Raw genomic sequence first — 27,791 nt, forward strand, 5'->3', positions numbered from 1 at the left:
TTTTACCACTTACCTGCATTCCCAGTGTAACAGGCCCTGGATTAGTATGAATAAAATGAGTTTTTCAAATGTTACAAAAGTCATCTGATTTAAAAGCCTATAAAACTGCTTATAATATTTTAAGTCCAATAATATATTGTTCTTCTTGATTTATATGGCAACTTTATGTGCATCCAAACTGAGCCATGAAAAGAAACATCTCACGATACTTTTACGACAGTGACAACAGCGGTAACCATGAAAACAAGTCGAGAACGCTTTACGGCATAAAATGGCGACTTACACATGAGGGCGAAAAGTTGAAGCAGTCGGCAATGACATTTAAGTCATTAGCAATGTTATATTATTAGGCTACGTTTTACTCTTATTTTGAATTTAATGTTTTAACCGTCTCGAGAGGATACATTATAGAAAGACCATGAGTGGATCTGCGATTCAAGATAAGGTTGCTAGACTGTTGAGCAAGCAGTATGGGAAACCTGCAATGAAAGCCGCCAAACCTCTGGCGCTCAAGAATGAGGTCGCTAACCGCAAGTTGAAGAAAGGAGGTTAGGACTTTTCATTTAACATGATATTTAACATATGTTTACATAAACTCTTAGGTGTCTGTGAATCTCTTAATGATTCAGTGGATGTGCAATAAACGGGGATGGCTAGCCTCTTCTGCGTAAGATCGAAACTGTTAAAGAATTTACATTACGTTTTGTTTTATTCACTTAACGTTACATATGTATTCATTTATCCTTTGTTGAAGTGTTGAATGTCTATGATATTTTGTGCATATTTATGAATAATACTTTCAAACAGTGTAAAAAAACCTGACATGAAAATAATAATTATAATAATATTCATCATCTATTTTTTTTAAAAATGGAACTGTTGTTTACCCTTACAAAATATAAAAGAAAATCTAAAATCTAAAAAAGGTTTGCATAACTTTTATTGGCCCTATAGTATGATATAGTAAAAATATGGAACACACGTTCAAAGAGGGGGGAAAAAAAACACCCCAATTTCATTATTCCAAGGCCCAAAATGAGCAAAAATTAAATTTTGTGCAGTTATATGGCCAAAAAAAATAAAAAATAAATAAATAATAAAAAAAAATAATTATATATATATATATATATATATATATATATATATATATATATATATATATATTATAATAATAATAATATGAAATAGCTTGTAATGCAAATCAATGAGATTTTTTTTTATAGAAGTGTAGCAGACTACTTCCATAAAATGCATATAAATATCAGTTGTCACTCAATATTTCACAATAGTGAGATTAAATACTTAGTTTTATGATAAAAGCTCTGTAGTTTTAATTGTGGGGACAAAACATATAATGCAATGTAGTATAATGGTGATTGAAAAATAAAAAATATATTATAAATATAATATAAAAGTTATTCATACATTTACTTAATATAAATCATGAAAGATTTTTGTTTTAATTGGGGACGTGCAACGATTAATCTCGATTAATCATTTGCAAAATAAGTCTGTGTTTATGTAATAAATATGTGTGTTCTGTGTATAATAATTATGTATATATAAATACACACACATACATGTATAAATTTAAGAAATATATGCATGTTTAAATAAATATATTTATATATATTTTATATTACATATAAATATAAATGTTTAATATATAAATCTAACATTTTTCTTAAATATATACATGTGTCTGTATATATACATAATTATTATACACAGAACACACACATATATATTACGTAAACACAGACTTTTATTTTGCAAACGATTAATCGCAATTAATCGTTGCACATCCCTAGTTTTAGTATAAACTTAAATCACCTGAAGTTCAATTCAAAAAGTGTTTTGTGTTATTTTAATCATTTTAAGCATATAGATACATTTAGCACTTAAAAACATTAAGTAACTTGGTCTCACTCAGTTTCCATGTTAAATGTAATATGATCTGATTGGCTAAACTAAAATGACATGCATGAACTAAAAAATATTTTTGCTTTCTTAACCGAAATACCAGTGATGCTAGTTTGCTTTTTTAGGCAACATTGAAGGCCTGTTGTAATGCAGTGTTTTGCCAAACCCTTATATGGTAATACACACTCTTTGTTACAGAGGCCACCTGTGTTACGGAGATGTCGTTGCTGATGGCTTGCTGGAAACAGAACGACTTTAACAATGCACTCTGCTCTAAAGAAGTCTCAACCTTCTACACATGTGTTGAAAAGGTATCGCAGGCATGCAACTTAAAATCCTCAGGAAATCCTCCTTAAAACACCCTACTGACAGCTGACAGCAATTGAATGGCCTTAATTAACATGGCTTTGATGAATATATGGGAACGGCTAATTAGGATGAACGAAGAGCTATATTTTCTCTTGCCATTTCCTGGTTATGGCGAACACGCTTCCCACTTTTCAGTGCAGTTTCCTGCAAGAACTTTAGTCTTTTTTTGTTTGTTTTCCTCACTCGTTTCTGTGTTTATGGCATCCTCACGCATCTAGCAGGTTAATATTTCTGCTAGTAGCATCTCCCTCTACAGCTTGAAAGCTGATTAGAATGACTTCTCTTTAAACCTTTGTTGCTTAGGAGTAGTAAATAAAAGTCAAGTCACCTTTATTTAGTGTTCATTTCAACTGTACATCAAAAAATAGTGTTATTGTTCAGCTGAAGTCAGTTCAGTGTTGATTCAGTTCCATTGTAAAGATCAATTATTAAATTAGTTAATTTCATCTATAAAGCAGTTCTGCAGAAAACAGTGATGTCATTGTCCAGCTCAGCTGTCAGTAGAATCAAATCAGTAATATTGTTGAATATTAAGTGTCCCCAACTATGTAAGCCAGAGGCAACAGTGGCAAGGAACCCAGAATGGAGAAAAAAACCTTGGGAGAAACCAACTCTCCTCTGCCCCCCCAGTAAAATGCACCTCTGTGAAATGCACGCAATAGTTAATTTTATTTAATACTGTTTCCTAATTTTGCTTTTTACAGGCACAGATCAAGGCCAAAGGACAGCAGGGAACTCAAGGTCGACTTTTGCCTAAGGAAGCCAACACCTTGTTAAAACGATTTCCTAACCTGGCCAGTGAGATCTAGGACCAGTAACATAGATTAGTCACAGAATGGACACTTTTATTATCTGAGCTGTATAGATGGGGACTTTAGTCTGAGTGTTTTACTGGGCCAGCCAATTGATGAGAACAGGGTGTGGAACGGTTTTCTAAAAAACAGCAATGAGGTTGTCACCGGGATGCTCGCCAAGCAGGTTTTGAAGGCACTTTTGGTGATTACTACATTTCACTCACCGCACTCCTGTAGGTCGTCCCATTAAAACAGTACGAACGGAGAAGCTCAGTTCCCTTCACATACTTAAAGGGATAGTTAAACCAAAAATTAAAATCTGACACCATTTACTCTCCCTCGTGTCATCTTTTTGTGCTAAACAGAAGGAAGAAAGTTATACAGTTTTGGAATTTTTGGGTAAAATGACTATCCCAACATTACTTCTTATCTGATTGTTATTGTATTGGTTTTTGGTATTACTTTTCTAAATCTCCCTTACATAGCTTAACTGTGATCTGCGAAACCAGACGCTTTATTTATTTTACAATTTTTCTTCCTGTCTCATGTTGTGTCCACAATATAATTATTCTCAGTCATTTTCAATTATCAGAAAATGGAGATCAAGGGAGAAGTACTCCGCGCCAGATCATGTTACATGCGAGGGCAAAGTGTATTGGTTTTGACCATGAAAACTCTGCAATAAAGATTGAAATAACTCATTTGTAAATGTATTAACTTATAAATAATTCACTTTCTAGATTTCATGTTTTGATTGATTTGATGTTAAACTTTGTTACCATGAATTGGTTTGCTTAATGCAATTTAACCATTGCCCTCCTGTGATAACACTGCCCACCATTTCCTTAGGCTGATTATCTACAGTTGTCTGCAGCGTAATGTGTTTAGACTCCAAAGGAAATGCTGTCTGCTGTAAGTCTAAACCCTGCTCAATTACGACGACGTAAATTTACTGCTGTTAAACAGTTGTCAACAGAACAAACTTGACTCAAAAATTAATCAAGCAACAATGAACAGCCCAAAATACTTAAATAGCTACAGCTATGCAGAATGATGTTACCATGTAAATGTAAGGTTTCATTTGAAATACTACAAAGTGATGATTACTTCTACCTGTTACATGCACTAGGCATTTGATGTTATATACAGTAATCCATTCCCGTCTCCAGTTCCTTAAGCGTGTAAATAAACCAGATTAACACCCCAAGAACAGAGTGTGGACGAATGCCAAGCAATGCTGCCACACCTCTGGGCATCAGATAAGAGAAAACCAACTATTATGATTTGTTTGTTTTTTTTTGTTTTTTTATCTCCTTGATACCTGATAACATGACTTTTTTAGCTTTGGCCAAATGTATGAATTCTTAAATTTTAAATGATGTAATCTTTGTGTACCACCCGTTTAGCAAGATTACAATAAATGTTATTTTATCTTTATGTATAAAGACCAACTGTAATCTGGACACAACTAAACTGATCCTAGAGATGAATGAATTTAAGTACAGTAGAATATGAATAACATGTTTAATTGTGGTCTGGTTTAAAGGAGCCTTTGATCTTTTATTAAATTATGAGTAAGTGATTCAGGTATTGCTAACTTCTATTGAAGCTGTATGAATGATGAACAATGTGGAATGAGGTCTATTCAAGCGCCTGTGTGTACACAGGTGAACAATGCAAGTCATGGTGAGCTCAACCGCCTGCGTATTGAGGCTCTTGTTTTTAATATATTTATAAAACCCAAGAGATTTAAAAGATGATTTTGTCCAAGTGGTTAATAATATCCACTTTATCAACACATGCCCTTTGTCCTATGTTAGGAGGGTTTCGGGAGTTATGGAAAAGAACAGGAATTCCTTGTCAGTCTGTTTCATATTTGCCATGTGACCGCAAAAAGGTCTGTTTTCTCTGTTTTTAAGCTTTAGGCACATTTTTTGGGGGGTGCTACAAAGGTCTATTGAGTTATTCAAAAACCTATTCCAAAATACATTTCATGCAGATAATTTGAATAATGTTTTATATGATGAATGTGTTTTCAATTTCTGAATGAAAATATGTACTGTACAACTCACTCTAATGGAAATTCATAACTATTTTACGTTTTGGCAAATTGGTGGCTAATTCGGACAGATTTGTACGATCTTGTTTGTACATTTTTGCACAATCTGCTTACGCCAGTGATGATGCTTCCTTTTTTTTCCTGAAAATCTTGCATTTCTGTATGTATCAATATGAAATTGCCACCTCGTAAAAAATAGTTGCTTTTTTCATGAGATCAAGGTTAGTCCTGCAACTGTCACAAGATTTTTCATTAGTCTTTGGCACAAGTAGATTGACAATCTTTTCAGTCGCAATAAGACAGAAGTAGCGACGGATCTTTTCTTCTTGTGACAAACAGTGTAACAGATTATAAAAAAGAAAGAAGTAGGATGGATACTTGATTCTATACATTGCTTGTTGATTGGATGTTATGTTTTTAAACGAAAAATGAAAAATATGCAGAGATGAGGGTTTCACAAAAAGATCCATAACATGCATTTATATGAGTTTTATTCTCATTACAGACTTTAATGCTATTTATTCTCTAAACTAGCCATGAAAATAAATGTTTTTAATATTTGTTCACCAATCAAAGTCAGCACCATTATAAACTTTTTCTTTCTTTCTTCTAATTACTACTGAGAAGGATGCCAGTTACATATTAGTCCTATTGGCAAATCTTTAGAGCAGAGTGCATTGTTCAAGTCGTTCAGTTTCCAGCAAGCCATCAGCAAATATCCTATTGGCATTGGATATTGGGGAAACAATAACATTGGCTCAAGTTGTTTAGCATAATCCTTCAATGTTATTTATTCTATACTTCTTAAAATCTTTGTCTACCACTTAAAACTCAGTAGGCCTATCTAATGAATAGTTATTTGAAGTTGCAAAAGATAGTCACTATTGAATTACTGATTAAAACCAAGTGCTAGTAGTATTGAAATAGATGCTAGCTAGTTAGTCTAAAGGAATAATTGTTAGGTAAGGTGACATAGTAGTAATGGCATTGCTGTCTTAAAGTAATAAGCCTAAGTAGGCTACATGATGTTAATATTACTCAGTACTTATGCCTATGTACAATGTAACTACGTCACCTTAAATAAAATGTAACCTATTGTTGAAACGGCTTGCCATAGGGGACAGCCTCACTGCACTGTGCTCCATAAATGTTTATGTCCTATAATCTTCTGTAGTGTGTAGTACTGTGGCGAAGGCTGCAGGAACGGCTTCTCTTCTTCTGTGTCACCTCAATGAACGCAAACCTCAGTCAGACCTCAACATGGGAGGAGTGTCAGTCGTGTCGTTGGACTTTTAGAAGTTTGCAGAATATTGTTTTGTTCTATCTGATCATTTTCGATGCTTCTTCCTCTGTAACAAACATTTGGAAACATTTTGAGGCGGGAAGGCGTCCCACTTTCCCTGTATTCCCGCAGACAGCGATGATGGGACTGTTGTGCTGGATGTATGGTCATTGACAGGATGGATATCACTGGGATCCTCTCTATCGCTGCTGTCTTTCGTTTCTCTGTCGGTGTCTACGGTGAGGTATGTAAGCGCAGTTTGCTATGACTAATAAGTTCTTAGTCAGCTCACAAACAGTCAAACAGACTGTGATGTATTTATTGACGTGATCCTGAGGTTTTAGTAGAGAGGAGTTCAGACGGCGCCAAAAAATAGCTGGTTTATAGACCAGCCTAAATATGATTATAGTATTTTTTTTTTAAGTACTGGTTTATAAAATGAAGATTGTACAGTTTTCTTCTGTTAAATGAGTAGTTAGAATGGAAGTCCACACACGAATTAAATTTTTATCCATGTTATGACGCGTTGACGTCGTCGCTTTCGTGTGTAAAATAAACGCCGTGTATCACGTGAAAGTGTGTGGTAATTGTTACAGAAGGAATTATGCAGTCTTTGTTCATTTTTGTGGCCGAGGTGTACTTTGCCCCGAAATTCACTTAATCTCTTTTAAGGATCTAAATAAATACGAGATACTGAGAGGAGTGCATATACATGTATTAAGTTATAAGTGTTATTTATTATTATTATTTTTTTTTAATTATCATATCCCTATTTGATAAAAAACATGACTATTTTAAGGTGTCCATGTTACAGTTTAATTATACATTTAATTACAGTGTAATATTAATTAACAATATGTACTATAGGGTTAGGAATGGAGTTTGGTTTAGTGTTAGTTGCATGCAGTTATTCACAATTTACTGTTATTACTACAGTACGTACATGTAACATATGTAACAGGGACAATAAAATAAATTGTTACCAAAAACATTAAACCAGTCTAAGTGGGTTTGCTGGTTTCAGATGATTTAATGATCTTCAGATGGCCAGTTGTAGCCTGCTGAAAAGTCCTCAAAATGAGTCAGCAAAGCCAAACTGGTAAGATGTTTCAGCATGACATATAAACAAACAAGCATTAATGAAATAGATAAAAACAACATAGTGCTGCTTGTCTACCTTAATGACTTGGGAGTATATTCTTAAGCCATACATATCTTTTGCATGCTGAGCACACCCGTAAGCGTAACCCTTCTATTGTCTTCGGGTCAAGGCATTAGGTATTGATATATCGTCATAATTCACTTTAAAACAAAACCAAATTTTTCTTTAGATCAGTTGTACAATAATCAAGAATTTGAGAATTTTAATGGCTTTTAATGGACACACAAGGAACACAGGTGGGTGCAGTTTCTTAGGACAATAGGACAGTTAACGTATACTTGCTGTTGATGTTTTGTCTTTGTTCCTAAAGTCTGAAGGTTTGAGGAACTTGCATCTCATTTGTACTTACACCCTCTCTAGCATCCTGTCCCATCGTTCGCTTGCAGTTTAGTAAGCATGAGAGAAAAGTGTGATGCTCGTTCCCTTCATCACACCCAGCTTACACAGTAGCAGTCACATAATGGCTTGATGGTCATGAAAGTGTTCTTTGATCTCAGCTGAAGTTCTGCTAAAGCAAAAAAGGTTGTTAAAAAAGGTTTTTTATTGGCATCTATGGTTTAATGAAGAAACTTTAACATCCATGGAACCTTTCCATTGCACAAAAAGTCCTTCATAGTGGAAAATGCCATATAGATTATTAAAATCTAAGAACAAAATGGTTCTTTTAAGAACTCCTCAAAGGTTCTTTGAGGAACCAAAATAGTTTCTTCTGTGGCAGTGCTGCAAAACCCCCTTTTGGAACCTTTATTTTATGAGTGTGGTACTGTGTTAAGTGTTAAGATTACCAGATTTGAATACCATTGTACTTTCATATATATATATATATATATATATATATATATATACCAAAATGATTTACCAAAATGAATACTAAATGATTGCCCATTAATTTTACAAGGTAAGTCAAAGAATATGGTACAATACATGTCCAAAAAAACTACATGTCCTTGTTTATTTATTTATTTATTTTTTTACTTTTTTTGTAGTTAAAGAAGTAAACCGACTGTTTTTTTTTTTTTTTTGTCTTCATAGGGAAGACAGAGCGCTGTATACCTAAATACCCTGCAGAGCACAGGTAGGCACTCACATGCATTTACATGTCTATATTTTTTACTGTTCCTTAAAGGTTAAAGAAAGGTGCAAGCTGGAATCCTATTTTGTTTCTTTTATGAGAATTGGTGATATACGAGCATCTCTTTTGCAAGAACATTTGCTTGGGAAATTAAATTATTCCACCTAATTCAAGCACATACTCATTGGTTGCAGCTGAATGCCACTGTATTTTGTTCTCGTAAAGAGCATCTCTTTCAGTGCCAATAACCACATCCCTCCTTGGCACTGTATCTAATACAACATTAACCGATGCAAAACCACTCGACTGTCAAGAGATATATTCGTCAGTGTTTCCCTATGGCAGAATTAAAGAAATGCTCGACCACAACAATCACTCTTCAGACAAGATTGCTGTGGAGAGAAACACAATATCCAATGTGCTTGTAATATGAGTGAAGCACAAACACTTACTGATGACAGCGAATGAATGTGAAGCAACTGTGGCATTGATGGGCTTTGAGGAGCAGCTAATTTGAGACTGAATGCCCTACTGTTTTTGCCTATTACATGTGTCATATTCATATTCTGTGAACTTTATTGCTTTCCTTGCCTTCCAAGTCTGGACAGGTTTGTGTGCTGACATCCTTAGGGCAGGATGCTGAAATATACTCAACCTTCCCACAGAACCGTCAACCTACTCCCAGTTCATGCTGGGGCAGTGTGAGATTCCTCTATGATTGCCTCATCTGTAGACTTATTTTACTCTCTGCTGTTAAACCGCTTATATTTAGTCTCTTGTGATACCACCAGGAGTCTTGTTGGTGGTCTTTATCGTGCTCTATAACTGTAACACCATGGAAATATGACTGGAACTCTACCCTGATGCTATTTCAGCAAATTGCTTTACTGTATGTACAGACTGACATGCAGTTTGGAACCTGAGCTCTCACGAGACGAGACGCGAGTCTGTGCTAGAAAAGATTTTGGACTGTTAAACTACCTGCCAAGGTACAAGAATGGAAACTATTTGTAATGGCGAACATATTTTTAAATTGGTTATTATCGAAAGTAATAGTGTACAAATGTCCAATCATGATAAATCCATTAAAGAAACACCAACAATCAAATCTCCATAGATCAATTTTTTTGCTCGTATACTGTACTAACACAGTGTATAGTATTTTATCGACTATGCACTGCACATATTTATGTTACTAATGAAAATAATATAGAGATGATTTTTTGCAAACTTTCACTTTAGTATTATTATTTTTTAGAAATGCACAATATATATATATTGATACCAGTTGGCTGATATTATACTTTTTAATTTATTTATGTACCCAAAATGAATTATATCTCATATTTAACCACTATAAGACACAGCGGCAAGTCCCCGAAGCACTGGCCGAGATGAAGCTGTTCTCGGCGGTTACATGACCCCTGAATGGCCGCTAATGGCCTGGAGCTCGCATCTCCGAAAACGTCTAAACAAATTGTAAAATAGGGGCCATGATTAAATATGAGTCACATATTCCAGGTATGAACAACTACATTATCGCCTAAAAACTTCATGGTACAACAAGTGTAGTATTCACAAAAATTAAAGTGGAATTTGCTCGGCCGCCATGACAGTCGCTTCAAGCGGAGGGATACAAATGGTGAAAAAGTAAGTGTGCTGTTATCACTAAAATATTGCATGGCTATCAGCCAATCAGATTCGAGAACCAGAAAGAAAGGTTGTATTGTAGTGTAAAGGTTGTACACTAAATTGCCAAAAGTATTGGGACACCCCTCCAAATGACTGAATTCAGGTGTTCCAATCACTTCCATGGCCACAGGTGTATAAAATCAAGCACCTAGGCATGCAGACTGCTTCTACAAACATTTGTGAAAGAATGGGTCAGGAGTTCAGTAAATTCAAGCGTGGTACTGTGATAGGCTGCCACCTGTGCAATAAGTCAATTTGTGAAATTTCCTCACTACTAAATATTTCATCTTCAACTGTTAGTTGTATCATAACAAAGTGGAAGCAATTGGGAACAACAGAAACTCAGCCACATAGTGGTAGGTCACATAAAATCACAAAGTGGGGTCAGCGCATGCTGAGGCGCACAGTGCGCAGAAGTCGCCAACTTTCTGCAGAGTCAATAGCTACAGGCCTCCAAACTTTGTGTGGCCTTCAGATTAGCTCAAGAACAGTGTGTAGAGAGCTTCATGGAATGTGTTTCCATGGCCGAGCAGCTGCATCCAAGCCTTACATCACTGAGTGCAATGCTAAGCATCATATGCGGTGGTGTAAAGCAGGCCGCCACTGGACTCTAGAGCAGTGGAGACGTGCTCTCTGGAGTGATGAAACACGCTTCTCTGTCTGCCAATCCAATGGACGAGTCTGGGGTTGGCAGTTGCCAGGAGAACGGCACTTGCCTGACTGCATTGTGCCTAGTGTAAAGTTTTGTGCAGGGGGATTATGGTGTGGGGTTGTTTTTCAAGGGTTGGGCTTGGCCCCTTAGTTCCAGTGAAAGGAACTCTTAATGCTTCAGCATACCAAGACATTTTAGACAATTTCATGATCCCAACTTTGTGGGAACAGTTTGGGGATGGCCCCAAAGCAAGGTCCATAAAGACATGGATGAGCGAGTTTGGTGTGGAGGAACTTGACTGGCCTGCACAGAGTCCTGACCTCAACCCAATAGAACACCTTTGGAACGAATTAGAGCGGAGACTGCGAGCCAGGCCTTCTCGCCAACATCACTGCCTGACTTCTAGAAGAATGGTCAAAAATTCCCATAAAAACACTCCTAAACCTTGTGGAAAGCCTTCCCAGAAAAGTTGAGGCTGTTATAGCTGCAAAGGGTGGGCCAACTCCATTAAACCCTACAGATTAAGAATGGGATGTCATTAAAGTTCATGTGCACGTAAAGGCAGGCATCCCAAAACTTTTGGATATATTATATTATATTATATTATATTATATTATATTATATTATATTATATTATATTATATTATATTATATTATATTATATTATATTATATTATATTATAGGTTATCAGCCATAACATGAAAATAATTATCAATATTTTATCATCAGATTATAGAAAGGTTTTTTTGTTTGATAGATGTCAGATAGCATGTCATCCTCTTCTGTTCCCTCTGCCTAAATAAAGACAATCATAATGGTTGGACTGGAGGTTTAAAAATGGTTCACATTAGAAATCCAATACTGTTCTCTGATGATAAACATGTTTTTAATAAGATATGGAATGATGCTGTGTGAGTTTGCTTCAATACTTTGTTTACAGTTATATTTGGAATAATGTAGACAGAAGAGGACGACATAATAGAGTTTCAGTGACGCTTTAGCTCTAATCTTGGCCATTAGTCTTTAAGTGCACTCGTCTCAGCTCAATAAGTCTATGCTAAGGTAATCTACACAAGCAGAGACAGGGTTATGCTATGTGTCCGCTGGGTGTTGTACGCATACATATGCATACAGGTGTAAATACTTTTCTGACGTTACCCATAATGCTCAGAGTATGAGATGGTTTCATCTCTCTCACTCTCCCTAAGGGTTTAGCACCTGCTTCTAAAGAGAGACTAAGGCACAACGTCCTCTGTTTGATCCTGCACAACACTACCTGATAGCAGGCCCATAAATTCTCAGGAGCCCACCCCCACCCCCAGAGATTATGAGATTATCATTTCTGACATTTATTTGTGGTGGATAAGTTTTCCTTTGGTCAAACTGTTGTTACTTGCCTTAAAGATCGTCTCCTATGAGTACTCTTTAAAACCTAATTTTTTATTCTTTTTCTTAAATGCCTCCAAAGCACCTACTACCTTTTAAATATCCTTCTCTTGTGGTGGATGGATTTAACATCTGTCTCTTGTCTGAAAATATGTCAAGACTCTAGTTAATCTTGGATTCTGGACAGTGGGCACAAAGCCCAGGACTTTCTCCCTTTTTAGTGACATTTCCAGAAATGCATTAGAGAACAGACTGACAGCATATGGGGAACACACAGCATAAAAATACAGCTAATAAGTAATGGGTCACTGTATAAAATGATTGTTTAAATGCTTTCAAATGAAGTTAACAGCCCACACTAAAGCATGAAATTGAATTGTTGTTTCTGGCCGCCTGCTACACATAAAATACATTAGAGAACGCTGTCTCACATGAGACTTTTCTAGATCACATAATTTGGTCACAATGCTCCAAAGTCACAATATTTCTATTTACTTTAATGGTTTTAACCATTTGGAAAAAGGAGTTTCCTGATTATGTCACTAACTGATGCAAGCAAGCAAATGTAAATTAGTAATTAGAATAATTCCTTAATGTTAATTTGTTTGAAAATATGCTGTGTGTCCTTGTGCCTAAACCACACACACATATTTACAATACATCACAATATAATTAAGGACATACCATAGACTTTTTTTTTAACCATAGATGCTGGTTTTTATATAATACTAAGCCCCAACCCTACACCTAAATGAAAAGATTATCAGTTTTAGAGTAAAAAAAAAAAAAAAAAAAAAAAGTAAATATTAATATATTATACTATAGTAATAAATATTATAGTAAAAATATAAATATAAATAACTATAGTAATAATATAAATATTTATTTATTTAATATTTTATTTTAATTTGTATATTTTTATCAATTGTTTTAAATTTTAATATTATATTATATTAGTTTATTATTTTACTTTTTTTAATTATTATATTATATTATTAAAAATATAATATAGCATTATTTTTATTATGAAGGTATTTTATTTAGTTTAGTTTATATTATTTATGATATTATTATACAACCACACACACTACAAGGCATGTAAGGTCTGAAGTGACTCATCATAGTGGGTCCTCACAGGTCTTGCTGTTCCAGCAGTGCAGTAAGGCATCATTAGTATCTCATCCTCTGCACCCAGAGGAAGGACTGTAGGGGTTTTCACTCATAGAGAAAAAGTTACAAAATAAAACAGCTAATAAGACCACCTTAGGTTTGCAGCAGTGCTGCTTTGAGATAACACAAGGTCCTTTCATTTCAGGTCATGCACATTTTTTTTCATGCCAAAGATTTTAAAATTAATTGAGCTTTATTTGGCAATGCATTACAATATTCTTTAATGTTCCATAAAGGGTATTATTCGAGTAATTTGAATGCTGAATTTAACTTTAAATTGTGTGTGTTTGTTTCCCATAGGGCCTCTGTCATGCTCTGAGGGCTTCACTCAGCTGGGTTATTACAATGGATCCGTGTCTCAGACAGACTCTGGCTCTTCCTGTCTAAAATGGACTGACTTTCCAGACTACATGCTGCAGTACCCTGATCGTGGGCTGGGTGACCACAACCACTGTAGAAATCCTGACCGTGAATCTAACCCCTGGTGCTTTTTCAGACAAAAGTCAGGAGCCATCGGATGGGCCTACTGCGACTGCCACCAGGGTGAGTTTTCCTTACTGTTTTTTCTTTCTTTCTTTCATTCTTTTTTTTTTTTTTTTACAAAAGCTTTATTTTTATTTTAATAGTTTTTTGTATTACTTTGAGTTCTGAGAAATAGTAAGGGCCCATTCACATAGAATGCGTTTTTGTGGTTCAAAAATTGAGACCCATGTCAGTGGAACGAAAAAAACAAAACAAAAGCTCTTGAGACATGTTTTTTAAAAGTTTTAACTACAGTGCCGCATCTTTATAACAAGCCTGAAACACACCAAGCTGGCCGTCGGGCAGTTTTTGTTCATCGGCCGACTACGTTTTCTCATCATGTTCCGTACCGTCGTCTGAAGTTGTCCTCATCGGCTTTTTTTTGGCCGATTCGACATGTTGAATCGGCGTCGGAGCTCGTCGGTCAGTCGGGTTATCTGATCATTGTGATTGGTTTGTTCAGCTGCTGCCACCTGCTGGTACGGAAAGGTATTTCTTCTTACGCAGGCGCAGAACGGACATGCTACTTCGCCGTCGGGTGTCGAGCATCGGTTTGGTGTGTCAGGGCAACTTTGGACCCAGTGGTCACACACGTCCATCTAGCACGCTTACATGGAAAAACAATGGAAAAGCAGTGCAGTGGAATGCAAAAACACGTTCTGTGTGAACAGAATCTTGGTGTCAAAGTAAAAAAAAAGCCATTTCCAAACCAACCATTACATGTAAAATTATCTCTGATCTTAAGCTTGAAAAGTGTTACTTTGCAAAAATGTTGTTTTAGGTTGTTTTGTTTGTTTGTTTTCAAAATGTTGAGCAGGCACATTTATTTTAGGTTTAATTTTTTAGGTCTATTTGTATAGAGGCAGTCCAAAAACAAACAAAATGCATTGTGCTTAGAGATTGAAGCACAAGCTAAGTTTCCTTTTTGTATCTCAGAGTCCTTTACATACAAATGGGGTATTGAATTCACTTATTCCATAATAAATCACCTGCCATTAGTAAATAAGAGAAACAACTAGAATATTCAAACATTTGGGGCTGTAGTGCATGGTTGCAGGTGGCTTTAGTCTAGCTACATTTGACCTAGAAAAGTTCTTACTGGACCATGCTGTTTGTGTTTATTAAGTGAATGGATCCTGGTGAGTATTTGTGTCATAGCTGTAATATTAGCGTAGGTGTTGTTGTACAGAAGCTGAGTGACATTTATTACTGCAGTCACAGCACACAGCCACAGTCAAGGATTCTCTCTGTCCTCTCTTTTTATTGTCCTCTATTCATCTTCCTCTGTCTATGTGTTTATTGTCTAATAATCAATCAGACTCGCATCACTCATGTGCATTTGTTACTCTGTATTACTCCCGTTCTGAAAGTGTCTGTTCGCTCTCTGGATCTCTTTGTGCTGGTCTGTCATCACCTGCCTATGTCTGTGGTTCAGTCCCGAGCTGGTGTTGAAATCTGTTTGCCTTATCTCTGGGAGCTGTGATTATCTCTGTCTGCCTCTCTCCTCCTTTTCCTTTTTATGTAATAACATTAAACACGGATACAGACTCAAACAATCAGAGTGTATTTAAATTCATGTCTGTGAGCATGACGTGCGGCAGCAAGATGATAATTTGCAAGATACAGTGTCTCTAATGTAAGCACTCTGTACTAATTATAGAGAGCTGATTCAGAGTCTGTAAATGTAAATGGGAGAGAGTGGGGTAAGCTGTGCCACTTATATTTTGTCCTTAAGTTGTCCTCTAGTCAAGGAGAAAGAAGATGGAGGTAAAAGCTAATTATATTTCAGGATGTCTGCTCTCCACTGAATAGAAAGAAGACAGTATCTGCAACAATAAGGAAATGGAGAAATGGATTTCTCAAAACATAAAAAGCTTTTTATATAGATTTTGCCACATTCCTTACTTAGGGATAAGGTGTGTCATGTGAAAAGATAAGTTGAATTGTTGGAAAATATGTGGGTAATTATCTATCTATCTATCTATCTGTCTATCTGTCTGTCTGTCTGTCTACACGTTTTAAATGTTGAAATATTTTAAAAACTTGTACTAAATATAATTGAGTTTGATTGTCCTTTTGCTATCTAGCTAGCAAGCTTACTAGCTAGCTAGATATCAGCCTGTTAGCATTGTTTGAAAATATCGTCATTCGGTATTACCAAGCGTGTCATTTGGTAAAACCGGAATTTTTGTTAAACCAAATTACTTTTTTGGTGACAAATTTTGTCCATATTGTAAAAAATGACAAAAGCATTATTAAATGATTATAAAAACCACATACTCTCATTGTTAACACTTAATAAATCTTCAAAATTAATTATATCTCCATTATGTTTTTTTACACTTTTATAAACCTTATTTGTCAATGACCCAAATATATAGATATATTGTTATACAGTATATATTGATACAAACCTGATTCCAAAAAAGTTGAGACACTGTACAAATTGTGAATAAAAACAGAATGCAATGATGTGGAAGTTTCAAATTTCAATATTTTATTCAGAATACAACATAGATGACATATCAAATTTTAAGGGAAAAATAAGTTGATTTTAAATTTCATGGCATCAACACATCTCAAAAAAGTTGGGACAAGGCCATGTTTACCACTGTTGAAAAAATGCAAGGTCTTCCCTGAAAGAGACGACGTCTGGATGGCAGTAGTTCGGATGACATGGCGTCATGGCGTTTAGTCTGGATGACATGGCGTCTCAGTTTTCCAAAAAGAACTTCAAATTTTGATTCGGCTGACCACAGAACAGTTTTCCACTTTGCCACAGTCCATTTTAAATGAGCCTTGGCCCAGAGAAAACGCCTGCGCTTCTGGATCATGTTTAGATATGGCTTCTTTTTTGACCTATAGAGTTTGTGTTCACCGACAATGTTTTCTGGAAGTATTCCTGAGCCCATGTTGTGATGTCCATTACAGTAGCATTCCTGTATGTGATGCAGTGCCGTCTAAGGGTCCGAAGATCACAGGCATCCAGTATGGTTTTCCGGCCTTGACCCTTACGCACAGAGATTGTTCCAGATTCTCTGAATCTTTGGATGATATTATGCACTGTAGATGATAATAACTTCAGATAGAAACTCCTTTCTGATATTGCTCCACTATTTTTCGCCGTAGCATTAGGGAAATTGGTGATCCTCTGCTCATCTTGACTTCTGAGAGACACTGCCACTCTGAGAGCTCTTTTTATACCCAATCAATTGACCTTATAAGTTGCAAATTGGTCCTCCAGCTGTTCCTTATATGTACATTTAACTTTTCCGGCCTCTTATTGCTACCTGTCCCAACTTTTCTGGAATGTGTACCTCTCATGAAATCCAAAATGAGCCAATATTTGGCATGACATTTCAAAATGTCTCACTTTCAACATTTGATATGTTATCTATATTCTACTGTGAATAAAATATAAGTTTATGAGATTTGTAAGTTATTGCATTCCTTTTTTATTCACAATTTGTACAGTGTCCCAACTTTTTTGGAATCGGGTTTGTATATATGGATATATATCAACATATCTGAATATGTTGGATTTTGCACTTATTTCTCCAGGTGAGGCTCGGTTGGTGGGGGCTTCTTCTAATAAGAGTGGTCGTCTTGAGGTGTACCTGAATGGCCGCTGGGGAGCAGTGTGTGACACCCACCTGACTGATCGAGATGCGAGTGTGATCTGTAGACAACTGAGGCTCGGGTATAAGCTGCAAAATCAGCTAGAGGCTCTGCACTTATTAACACTCAGTATGTGCTCTCATTTAATTACCTGCTAACTCCCAACAGTGAAATCGGCACTGCGCTTCGGCACTCTTACTTTGGACCTGGATCTGGTCTCTTCCACTTTGAACGTCTTGGCTGCCATGGTAATGAAGATTCTCTGCTGAAGTGCCGGAGCCGGAAATATGTCTCCGGTGACTGTAACCATGGCAATGAGGCCGGAGTTGTGTGTGCTGTTCCAGAGGGTATTTATTTATTTATTTTTTTATTTGAGGGGGGTATCCTGTGTATATATATATATATATATATATATATATATATATATATATATATATATATACTTTCAATTTTGATCCATTTAATTTACTTTAATTTACTTTAAACTATTGAAAGTTATATAAATATAGATATAGATATACATATACATATAGATATACAGAGCCTAGATGGATATAGATATATATAGAGAGAGAATGAATTTAAGTTAGGAAACATTATCTTTGTCACATGCTGTCAATTTCTTTTCTCAGAGTCACAGTTCATAAAGCAACAGCTGAGGTTCCTGTATTTGCTGATCATACTCCTATAAGATATATTTTCAACAGTGTTATAATGTGGAAAGGACTTCTGTGGAGCTAAATGAAGACAGAATTCATGTCAGACAGAAGTAGGGTCATAAACCGTATGCCTGTTGTAATGGGACAGTTTGCTAGAACAGGGTCAGGTATATTTAGAGAGAGCTGTGAATTATTCACACAGAAACATTAGGAAGGAGAAAGCAATCTGAGATCTCGGAGGCTTTGCCAAGGGTTCTTACACATGTCCCCATCCTTTACCATACATGCATACATGCTACAAAGCATTATGCCATATGTTAGAGACATATAACTTATAAAAGTATCTCTACTGATGCATATAGCAGGGTTTTAAACTTCTGCTCTCAATGATAGTGTGAAATGTTTCACTGATTTTTTTTGTCCTAATCATTCTCTGCTGCAGTGATTTAATTATCGATTGATTGGACTGTTTTGTTTAGGCAATGGTGCCCCCCTGAGGCTCGTGGGAGGCCTTGAGGATTTTGAGGGGCGTGTGGAGGTGTACCATAACGGGAGGTGGGGTACTATCTGTGATGACGAATGGGATGATATTGATGCTGAAGTTGTTTGCAGACAGTTGGGATTGGGGTAAGAAATATTTCATCATATGTGTCCTTTTTGCTGCCAAGGACCCCCAAATAATACTAATTTAAAAAAGCTTTTATATTGTCGGTTTGCTAAAGCTACAATTATTTCAAATATTATCTGGAAAATATTTATTTTCTATTAAGTTGACAGCATATCTTTTTTTCTACCCTCGTTTAGAGTAATGTTCGATGTATAAACATGTTTAAATAAAAAACAGGTTTTATTTTATTTCATACCTTTCAAACTGAGGATGTTGATGAAAAGGAAAAAAAAAAAAAAATTGTGAAAATAATAATTTGATTTTGGACCAGAAAGAATGAAACTGTAATAATATCACATTAAATACATTTGTTAAATTAAATATCTAAAGCTGACAGCACTAAAAATCACTGCCTTGTGGCTTTCCATTTGAAAAAAAAGAAAAGAAAAGAAAAAAAGCTTTTTTAAGTAAGGACATCATCAGGATGTTACTGCACTCTTTTCTGTTTAGATAATATTTAGAAATGCTTTGCTTTTAGCTGGGAGACACTGATGATGTCATGCACAAATCTGAGTGCTGCTTAAAAGGACAGTCCTTTTTTACACACACAAATGCACACTAGCACAGTGAGTGAACTTTATTAATATAGATGAATGGAAAGGGTGTATGAATGATTGATAGGGTGCAGGGATTCACTCCATGAATCTGCAGTGGGATCGAAAGCAACTGATTTTTCCCTTCACCATCCATGTAATACATTCTTTTCAGTTCTGTTTTCCATTACCACCATAGACACACACGCACACACACACACACACACACACACACACACACACACACACACACACACACACACACACACACACACACACACACACACACACACACACACACACACACAGACACACACACACACACACACACACACACACACACACACACACACACACACACACACACACACACTCAAATACATTGCTGTGCACTTTCAACTACACTTTCTCATTATCCTCTTCTGTACATTATATACATCAATAATTATGATCTTGAATGACTTTGCAATGTAAGTATCATTACAAAGTTATATAACTAAACTAATATGTTACTATATGCCTCTATATCTTCTTCCTAGTTAAAATTATAAATGTATACTATTTTTTTCAAAAGTGTGGTTGGTAAGATTTTTTAAGGTTTTTTGTCTCTTTTGCTAACCAAGGCTGCATGAATTTGATCAAAAATACAATAATGTTGTCATACAATTGTAATAATATTACAATTTAAGTTACTTTTTTATTATTATTGTTGTAATATACTTTAAAGTTAATTTATTCTTGGATGGACAAGAACTATAACGATACAATATTAAAGATCATTCTAAATTTAAAGTAATAGCAGACCCCCCGCCATAACGTTACCGGCACAGAGAAATGAGATCATTGGACTCAATTTCACAATGATTTTTTCAAGAATGAACGATAAAATAATAAAAATTGACAGCCAATCAGAATCCATCCAGCTTTAAAGCGGCAGACAACAAAACTGAACAATATTGTGCATTGGTGGGCATGCTAATATAGTTATTGTTCTGGTGGTTACACCAGGTTTCAGTGTCACATGATCATTCAGAAATCAGAACATTTCTTATTATTATCATTGTTGAAAACAGTTTTGCTGCTCAGTGTTCTTGTGGAAACCATGATACATTTTTTTTCAGGATTCTTTGATGAATAGAAAGTTCAAAAGAACAAACTTTTGAAAAGGAATGTGTTTCTTGACTGTTTTGGTATTGGAGTGAATCACAGGCATTTGTTTATTTTCAGTGGTGTACCAAAGGCATGGTCATGGGCACAATTTGGGCAGGGCACTGGGCCTATTGTACTGGATGGAGTGCACTGCACAGGAAATGAGCTGTCTCTTGAGGAATGTCCTCATGCGCCCTGGGGCCGGCACAACTGTGACCACATGGAGGATGCTGGAGTGTCTTGTAACCCATTTACAGGTGAAGATGATCGAACTGTGTTAGACAACACTGCCAGTATAACACATTGAACGTACTATGGGGACCAAAAGTTCTGACCCTTTTACTTTTATCACAATTTTATCTGTCTGTATAAGAGCAAAGATTAAAAGCATTCATGCTAATGCTGCTGTAGATGGAGTGTTGCGTCTAGTAGGAGCTGATAGTCCATGGGAAGGACGCCTGGAGGTTTATCACGCTGGAGAATGGGGCACCGTATGTGATGACAACTGGACCGGACGTCACGCCCAGGTGGTATGTCGACAGTTGGGTTATCGGTAAGCTGATTGATAACATGTTTCTTATGTAAATGTATGTAAGCAGCATATTATGTGCTACTTTGAAGTAACTAAAAGCATCACATTTTTGCATATTAGATGTTTTCACGTTTGATTTGAGATCTTTTTGTCTCAAGAAACCAGAAATATACGACTATAAGTGTCCTTTTGTTTATCCTTCTGATCTGTTGCTGCAATACTGCTATTTGTCCAACAGAGGGCGTGCTGAGGTGGCTCCAGCTGGGATGTATGGGGAGGGTACAGGGTTGATCTTGCTGGATGAGGTGAATTGTGAAGGGGGCGAGAGCTCTCTGCTGGAGTGTGCTCATGGTCAGTGGGGGCAGCATGACTGCTCTCACAGTGAAGATGTGGGCATTCGCTGTGAAAGAGAAGGACAGAACAATGAAATCCCTGAAGTGGCTCCTGCCACAGGTGCGTAAACTCCATGCGAACACTTTTATTAGTTTTATCATCATTAAGAGTACCAAAAAAAAGATGTTACACAAGAAGAAACAAGTCCATTTTACACGTTTAAGTTCCCTTCAAACATATTGGATATAGGAAGCATCATTTTTTTTAATATAATGACGTGTTTGCATATTTATAGGCTTATGAAACATATTGTATCTTGATGCAAGTGGTTAGGATTGTGATCATCACAAAGTGATTTGTTCCTCTGAAGGCAATTCTTCATTAACATAATGTGCTTTTTTATTTTCTGCAGTCTAAAGCAGTTGTTCTCAATCTTTTTGACTCCAAAGCCCCCAATATCAAAGATAATATTTGAATACTTGAAGGCCCCCCTTGGATATTTCTGTTAAATCTGCAGTATTGACAAAGCTGCTCATTTTCAAACTTTTTTTTTTTATTTACAAAAAGTGGGATTGGCTATATATTAAAATAATTATAAATAATTAAAAAAATCAAATTCCATAATTACAGAAGTTTCATTAACTCAGTGTTCTTCAAGGTTTAAACTTTTTTATTACCAATTAATTTACATTATTTGTTTAGTCATTTTATGATTTACAGGGGTTTTTAAATTATTTTTACTTACAAATAGCAATTCCTACCTGTTTGAGCTTAACATAACTATTAAAAAAAATCAATAACTTCTTAAGATTTTTATCAATTGCCATGACCTTTTCAGGTCTAGAAATCACACTTTTAAAATTCCCTAATATATCCAGGTTTTTCAAGAGCACGAACACCATCCATCTATCCATTATCCATACCACTTATCCTCTCTTGGGTCATTGGAGCCTATCACCATGAAAATCATGGTAAAATGGCAGATGTTGAGGGAAAAATTTAAATACGAAATATATCAGACTACGTCTTTGTTTTTATCTATGTTAACTTATTTTAAAGCTTGTTTTGTTTTAATTAACATCATTTTAAGTCATCTTGAGGCCCTCTTGAAAGTTCTTTAAACATTACCTCCTGGTGGGTCCTGGCCCCCTGATTTTTTTGTAGGCTAATCTGCTAATGATAATTGAAGGCAACCTAAAATACAAAGGCCCTGTCCCAAATGGCACCCTAAACACTCACGATCTTCCTACGAGTCCGCACTTTTGCCGCTTTGGCTAAATCCCAAATGGCACACTTCTATGCACTTTCGGTCGTGTGGACTTGCAAAGGCCGTAGTTTTCAGAAGGGTGCTTGCGAGCGCCCCCTTTGCGGCCCCTATGCGCCCTCGATGTACACTCCAGCTGAGCCCGCAAGGTTGCAAGCTACGCAGAGGACTTTACCTGGCAGTCAAAGCGGCATTACTTCATGAAAGTGCAGACTCAGAGAAAGACAGTGAGGGTTTAGGGTGCCATTTTCCAGTCGGGTAGAAGTCTGCTGTGGAGCTCGCTTCAGTACAGACTCGGTAAAAGTGTGTATAAAGAATGCATATTGACTACAAAGGGGGTGCTTGCAAGCACCCTTCTAAAACCTAATAAGACAAATGGGACACCCTACTGTCTTGTGGACTTTACACGCACGTGGCGGCCATTGTAAGTCCACAAAACTGTGAGTGTATGAAGTGTGCCATTTGAGACGGGGCCAAAAAAACAAGATATATTTTATTTGACCATTTGAGCTTTGGTAAAATAATGTGATATGTAATATGACTTTTAACAGACAATAATTAACATATTTAATTATTAGAAATAAATATACTGTAAAGCTATTTTCTGTCATTTCATATTGACCATATTGTAGTGCAGCAAGAGTGCCCATATAAACATTCTTAGCCAATAAAATGCCTTTGCACCCCATATGGGTGATATGATTTTGCATAACTTCATTCTTTAAAAAAACAGAATGAATTTACATCGTAACTAATTATATATTAATTTTATTCTCATATATTCACTACTTGTCCAAGTCTATAGAGGCCCATCTTTTCTGTGCTGTTTCTAGCTATGCTGTGGTTCCAGGTCCCCTGGTGAGGCTGGTGGATGGTGAGAGTCGTAAGGAGGGCCGTGTAGAGGTGTTTATTAATGGCCAGTGGGGCAGCGTGTGTGATGACGGTTGGAATGACATCAACGCTGGAGTGGTCTGCAGACAGCTAGGATTCATGTAAGCATGTTTCATTTGATCAAAGATCTCAAAATCTTCAGACACTTATTTGTTCCTCTTTCCCCTTTTCTATATCAGTGGGGTCTCGAAGGCCCGCTCAGTGGCTTATTTCGGCGAGGGCCAGGGACCCATCCATCTGGATAACGTGAGGTGCGTAGGGACAGAGGCTTCGTTGGGGGAGTGCTCAGCTTTAGGCCCGGACGCCCATGATTGCAGGCACAGTGAGGATGCAGGAGTCATCTGTGATTACATCACTGAACCAGTAAAGTACAGCGGCACGAGCAAGCAGGAATGTGGTTTGAGACCCAACACACAGAGGCGCAGGAGAAGGATCATTGGAGGAGACAAGTCTCTACGGTAATGGAAGTCAGGGTTCATTATATCAGCTAACGTTGTTACATCTGCATTGTTTTTATGAATCTTTGTATTTATTAATAATGCCAGCTGCCATTATTATTGTCTTACAGTGGTCACTGGGGAACAAAATATAATGTTTGTTTATTCACAATTACAGGGAAATGACTACAAATTTGCTTTATATCATGTGTTTGATTTTAAACAGTAAATCTAGATTTGAGTTAAAGATATAGTTCAACAAAAATGAAAAATCTTTCATCATTTACTCACCCTCATGTCCTTCCAAACCAGTATTTCTTCCCTGGAATGCAAAAAGAAGAGAATTTGAAGAATGTGCTGGCCACTCTTTTCCATATAACGAAAATTAATGGGGATTCAGGTTGTTTCAAAATTGTGTAATGTAACTACCATTCAAAAGTTTAGGGTCAGTATGTATAATATTTTTTGTATAATATCAGTATATGTATATTAAACTTTAAAAAATAATGATTGAGATGTGTACACTTCCATACGTTTAAACATACATTCAAAGTGTTAACCATATGAAACCAACATGAATGCATTTCTTGGCCAGTGTGTTTTAAACCATGTGTGACTGTCATGTAGTGGGGACTGGCCGTGGCAAGTATCTTTGTGGCTGAAGTCTCAATCGAAAGGCACACATCCACTTTGTGGGGCTACTCTCATCAATTCCTGTTGGATCATTACTGCTGCTCATTGCTTCAAGAGGTGAGAGAGTGACTCTACTGACATCTAGTGGCTCTCCATAGAATGATATTCTCTTTACGCTGTTATAATTGATGCCATTCATGACGTCTTGGCAGTAAATGAACATACTGTGCATGAACATGTCTTTTTTCAGGTTTGGTGCTGACCCCTCCCGTTACGTGCTGCGGCTTGGCGACTACCACACCGAGGAGAGGGACGACTTTGAGCGCACTCTCTCTCCTGAGCGCATCGTGATCCACAGGAAGTACAACAGCCAGGGCTGGGAGTATGATATTGCCTTGTTGAAGTTGAAGGGCACAGATGGGAACTGTGTGGCCTTTAACCCACATACTAATGCAGTTTGCCTTCCGGCTCACAGCAACAAGAGGGGCAAGAGACCCATCGCCTGTGTTATTACCGGCTGGGGAATTACAGGTACTGCAAACTCAAACATATTTACAGTGATTTGAACACAGCTATACTAATAATGCTGAGTAAAAACAATATCAATAAATATTAAGATATAAATAAATAAATAAATAAATATTATTCATGAGAAACATTTTATTAAAAAAAGGTTATCAAGATGAAAAAAAAAAAAAGTTTTGCAAACAAAATAATTTTGAGACTATACTTTTGAGTATAAATATAGTACCATTCAAAAGTTTGGGATTGGTAAGATTTGGTAAGAAATTTTTGATAAAAAATACAGTAAAACAGTAATATTGTCAAATATTATTACAATATACAAATAATTATTTTCTATTTTAATATATATTTTAAAATTTAATTTATTCCTGTGATGGCAAAGCTGAAGTTTCAGTCTTCAGTGTCACAAGATCAGAAATCATTTTAATATGCTGATTTGCTGCTCAAGAAATATTTCTTATAATTATAAGTGTTAAAAACAGTTGTACTGTTTATTTATTTATTTTTGTGGAAACCGTGATACCTTTTTTTCAGGATTCTTTGATGAATAGAAAGCTCAAAAGAATAGCATTTGTTTGAAATATAAATCTTTTGTAACATTATAAAGGTCTTTACTGTCACTTCGGATGAATTTAATGCATCCTTGTGCTGTATAAATTAGGTAGTAAATCTTCTGAATGGTAATTAATATTTTTACATAAAATTATTTATTCTCAAACTTTGAAATGTTTTAAAGGGGTCATGAACTGAGAAATCAAATTTTCCTTGAGCTTTTGATATATAAGCGGTCATCATACTATAAGAATATCCTGTAAGTTTCAGAACTGAAAACTTTTATTATTTTTATTATACTTTCTTATAAATAGTAAGGGCTCAAAGAACGCTCCCTTTACAATCGCTGGAGCTGTCAATCAAACAGTGCGAGTTTATCAGTGACTGAGTTCTGGACTCGTGCCAAAACTCCTGTAATAATCAACGAATCTCTTATTTACAGTATGTTTGCACTTAGTTATGAAAGCATTCGTTAGTGTGCAGAAATTGAGTTGCAATGACTAGATCACTGCTTTTATGCGCTCAACAACACGTCTGTGATCGGCTACATGCTCATCACTGCAACCTTTAATGCCACTATCTAAAAATAATGCCATAGATCTAAATATAATCAACACTTTCCATGATTAGTTAACCTTGAGAGCTGTAATAGTAAACATGCTAAAACTTAGCTATTTCATATGCAAAGATTTTAGCCAATCACAGCAGTGGGCGTTTACACTGAAGTCTCACAGTAGACACGCCCCTTAAAACAGAGCGAACAAATCAGAGGGCTAAAATCCGGTTGGAAAAATGCCTTTTATTTCTAAATTATGTCATTTTTGAAAATCATACTAACAGTATAAGTGCACCACAGAAAACATTCTAAAACAATGCAGTTCATGACCCCTTTAAAAGAACATGTTCTGGGGTGCTTTATCTTTCTCTTCTTGTATCTTGTATTAGACTCTGAGTATTCCCGAACACTCCTGCAAGCCTGGGTTCCGTTACTGCCCTCCTGGAAGTGTAAAAAGCGCTACGGTAGTCGCTTCACCAGCCGCATGTTGTGTGCCGGGAGCTTATCGAACCATAGGCGTGTGGACAGTTGTCAAGGTGACAGTGGAGGTCCCATGGTGTGCCAGGGCGACAGTGGGCACTGGATGCTCACAGGAATCATCTCCTGGGGTCATGGTTGTGGCGACCCCACCTATCCTGGTGTATACACACGGGTCGGCCGGTTCCTGAAGTGGATTGAGAAAGTCACCCACAGCCCTGCCAAAGCGTGATGTTACAGTGTTGACATTAAAGCCACTTACCGCATTGTATAAATATATATTATGTAATGTCTATGAAGGGATCACTAGCTGGCCATTAGGTTAAAGCTGGTTTGATCCCAGTTTTTGTGTTGCACATTTTACCACTTGCACCGTGCCATTTCAATTCAATTTCTGTACACTTGAAACATTCATGAACATGAAAAAGAATGTAAAGCCACAAATGTAGGTTTTTGAGGGACAGCTGCATTAAGTGAGTGGAGTTTTCCGGGATTGAAAGGTCTTTGACGGATAAGCCTTTGTAAATAAGTCATTTTGCACTAATCTGCATGCCAACAAAATGGAGCATCTGTGGGAGGTCTGTGTTCTGGTCTGGCTTTTCTGGATCAGGTTCTTAAATGAGATCACATATTGCACTTAAACATGTTTTGTTGACCTGGAGGGATAATTCACCCAAAAATTAAAATTCTGTCATCATTTACTCACCTTCAAGTAGTTCCAAACCTTGAATTTGAACCTTTGAATTTTTTAATGAATTTCTTTGTTCTGCGGAACACAAATGAAGATATTTGGGAGAATGTCAGTAACCAAACAGATCTCGCCCCCATTGACTACCATAGTAGATAAAATAAATACTATAGTAGTCAATGGGGGGCGAGAT

The 27,791-nt window shown here is 36.4% G+C and overlaps 2 protein-coding genes across 2 annotated transcripts; both read left to right on the forward strand.

The window, feature by feature from the left end:
• Window positions 1–248: 248 nt before the first annotated feature.
• chchd1 (coiled-coil-helix-coiled-coil-helix domain containing 1) lies at window positions 249–5,675 on the forward strand. The gene is made up of 3 exons (XM_067385219.1): window positions 249–548; window positions 2,122–2,234; window positions 2,997–5,675. The coding sequence occupies exons 1-3, from the start codon at window positions 419–421 to the stop codon at window positions 3,099–3,101; spliced, it is 348 nt and encodes a 115-aa protein (XP_067241320.1). The 5' UTR covers window positions 249–418; the 3' UTR covers window positions 3,102–5,675.
• Window positions 5,676–6,335: 660 nt separating this feature from the next.
• On the forward strand, window positions 6,336–27,673 carry si:ch211-51a6.2 (neurotrypsin). Its single transcript, XM_067385220.1, has 14 exons — window positions 6,336–6,671; window positions 8,622–8,664; window positions 13,863–14,105; window positions 17,646–17,784; window positions 17,871–18,049; window positions 18,841–18,988; window positions 20,789–20,967; window positions 21,122–21,263; window positions 21,481–21,695; window positions 23,690–23,831; window positions 23,910–24,188; window positions 24,795–24,917; window positions 25,051–25,331; window positions 26,823–27,673. Exons 1-14 carry the CDS (start codon window positions 6,591–6,593, stop codon window positions 27,140–27,142), a joined length of 2,514 nt encoding a protein of 837 aa, XP_067241321.1. The 5' UTR covers window positions 6,336–6,590; the 3' UTR covers window positions 27,143–27,673.
• Window positions 27,674–27,791: the final 118 nt, after the last annotated feature.

The sequence above is a fragment of the Chanodichthys erythropterus genome, chromosome 5 (assembly GCF_024489055.1).
Source record: "Chanodichthys erythropterus isolate Z2021 chromosome 5, ASM2448905v1, whole genome shotgun sequence".
In the NCBI taxonomy this organism is placed as follows: Eukaryota; Metazoa; Chordata; class Actinopteri; order Cypriniformes; family Xenocyprididae; genus Chanodichthys; species Chanodichthys erythropterus.